This window comes from Eurypyga helias, unplaced genomic scaffold, assembly GCF_000690775.1.
Source record: "Eurypyga helias isolate BGI_N326 unplaced genomic scaffold, ASM69077v1 scaffold17557, whole genome shotgun sequence".
NCBI classification, from domain to species: domain Eukaryota; kingdom Metazoa; phylum Chordata; class Aves; order Eurypygiformes; family Eurypygidae; genus Eurypyga; species Eurypyga helias.
The window spans coordinates 22,504-23,277 of NW_010259973.1; the positions used below are offsets into that span (position 1 = coordinate 22,504).

The 774-nt window shown below is 61.8% G+C and overlaps 1 protein-coding gene across 1 annotated transcript in view; it reads right to left on the bottom strand.

The window, feature by feature from the left end:
- Positions 1-767, bottom strand: part of LOC104512033 (transcription factor GATA-4) — a gene marked incomplete at both ends in the record, with an annotated part of 23,072 nt that extends 22,305 nt beyond the window's left edge. Inside the window, one exon of the mRNA XM_010154858.1 lies at positions 344-767. Coding sequence (XP_010153160.1) covers positions 344-767 — 424 coding nt within the window. The remainder of the gene's footprint in view (positions 1-343) is intronic.
- Between the last annotated feature and the right edge of the window lie 7 nt (positions 768-774).

Consider the following 774-nt stretch of genomic DNA (forward strand, 5'->3'; position numbering starts at 1 on the left):
CCCCATCGCAGCCCCCAAATCCCCCGCGGAGCTGTCTGTGGCGCCAGCAGGCCCTCCTTGCGCGGGAGCTCGGCGCACCATTTCTTACCCTAAATTATGTTTATTTTTGGAGGGCAATTGTGGTCCCTGAGCATATTTTGAAATGGTGGTTTTGCAGATGCAGGGAGGGCAAAACCGTGGGGACCCCTGTGTCTTGCAGGCTGAGAGGCGTCTCCGGCAGCGACATCCCGAATTTCTCCCTCCCGCCCTTGGCGCCTCCTCACCCTCCCCAAAGAGGGGTGCATGGACAAAAATGTGATGGGGTGAAACCCAACCTCTCCCCTCCCGTCCTGGTGGTGCTCACCTATGTTGGCGTGCCGGGCGGCCGCGGGCGTCCCTCGGCTCTGCAGGTTGTGCAGCATGGGGCTGTCGAAGGGTGAGGAAGTCCACGTCGTGGCCATTTCGGGGCTCATATAAGCCGGATAGGGGCTGGAATAGGAGCTGCCGAAACCCCTGCCGTACTGCTCCCTCCCGTTAGTGGAAAGGTTCAAGGAGCTGCTGTAAGCCGCCGCCGCTTCCCGGGAAGAAGTGGCAGGGATGGGGGTGCTGGTGGAGAAGGAGAACCGAGGTGACACGGGAGGGTGAGAAGATCCAGGGTTGTAAGCGGCGCTTTCAGCTCCCGGTTGAGTCCAGATGGAGTGGCTGGAGACGGGGCTGCCTTGCTGGGAAGAGCCGCTGCTCTGGAGGTAGGGCAGGCTGGGGAGCATGGAGGTGACCCTCGTGGTGGGCACGTAG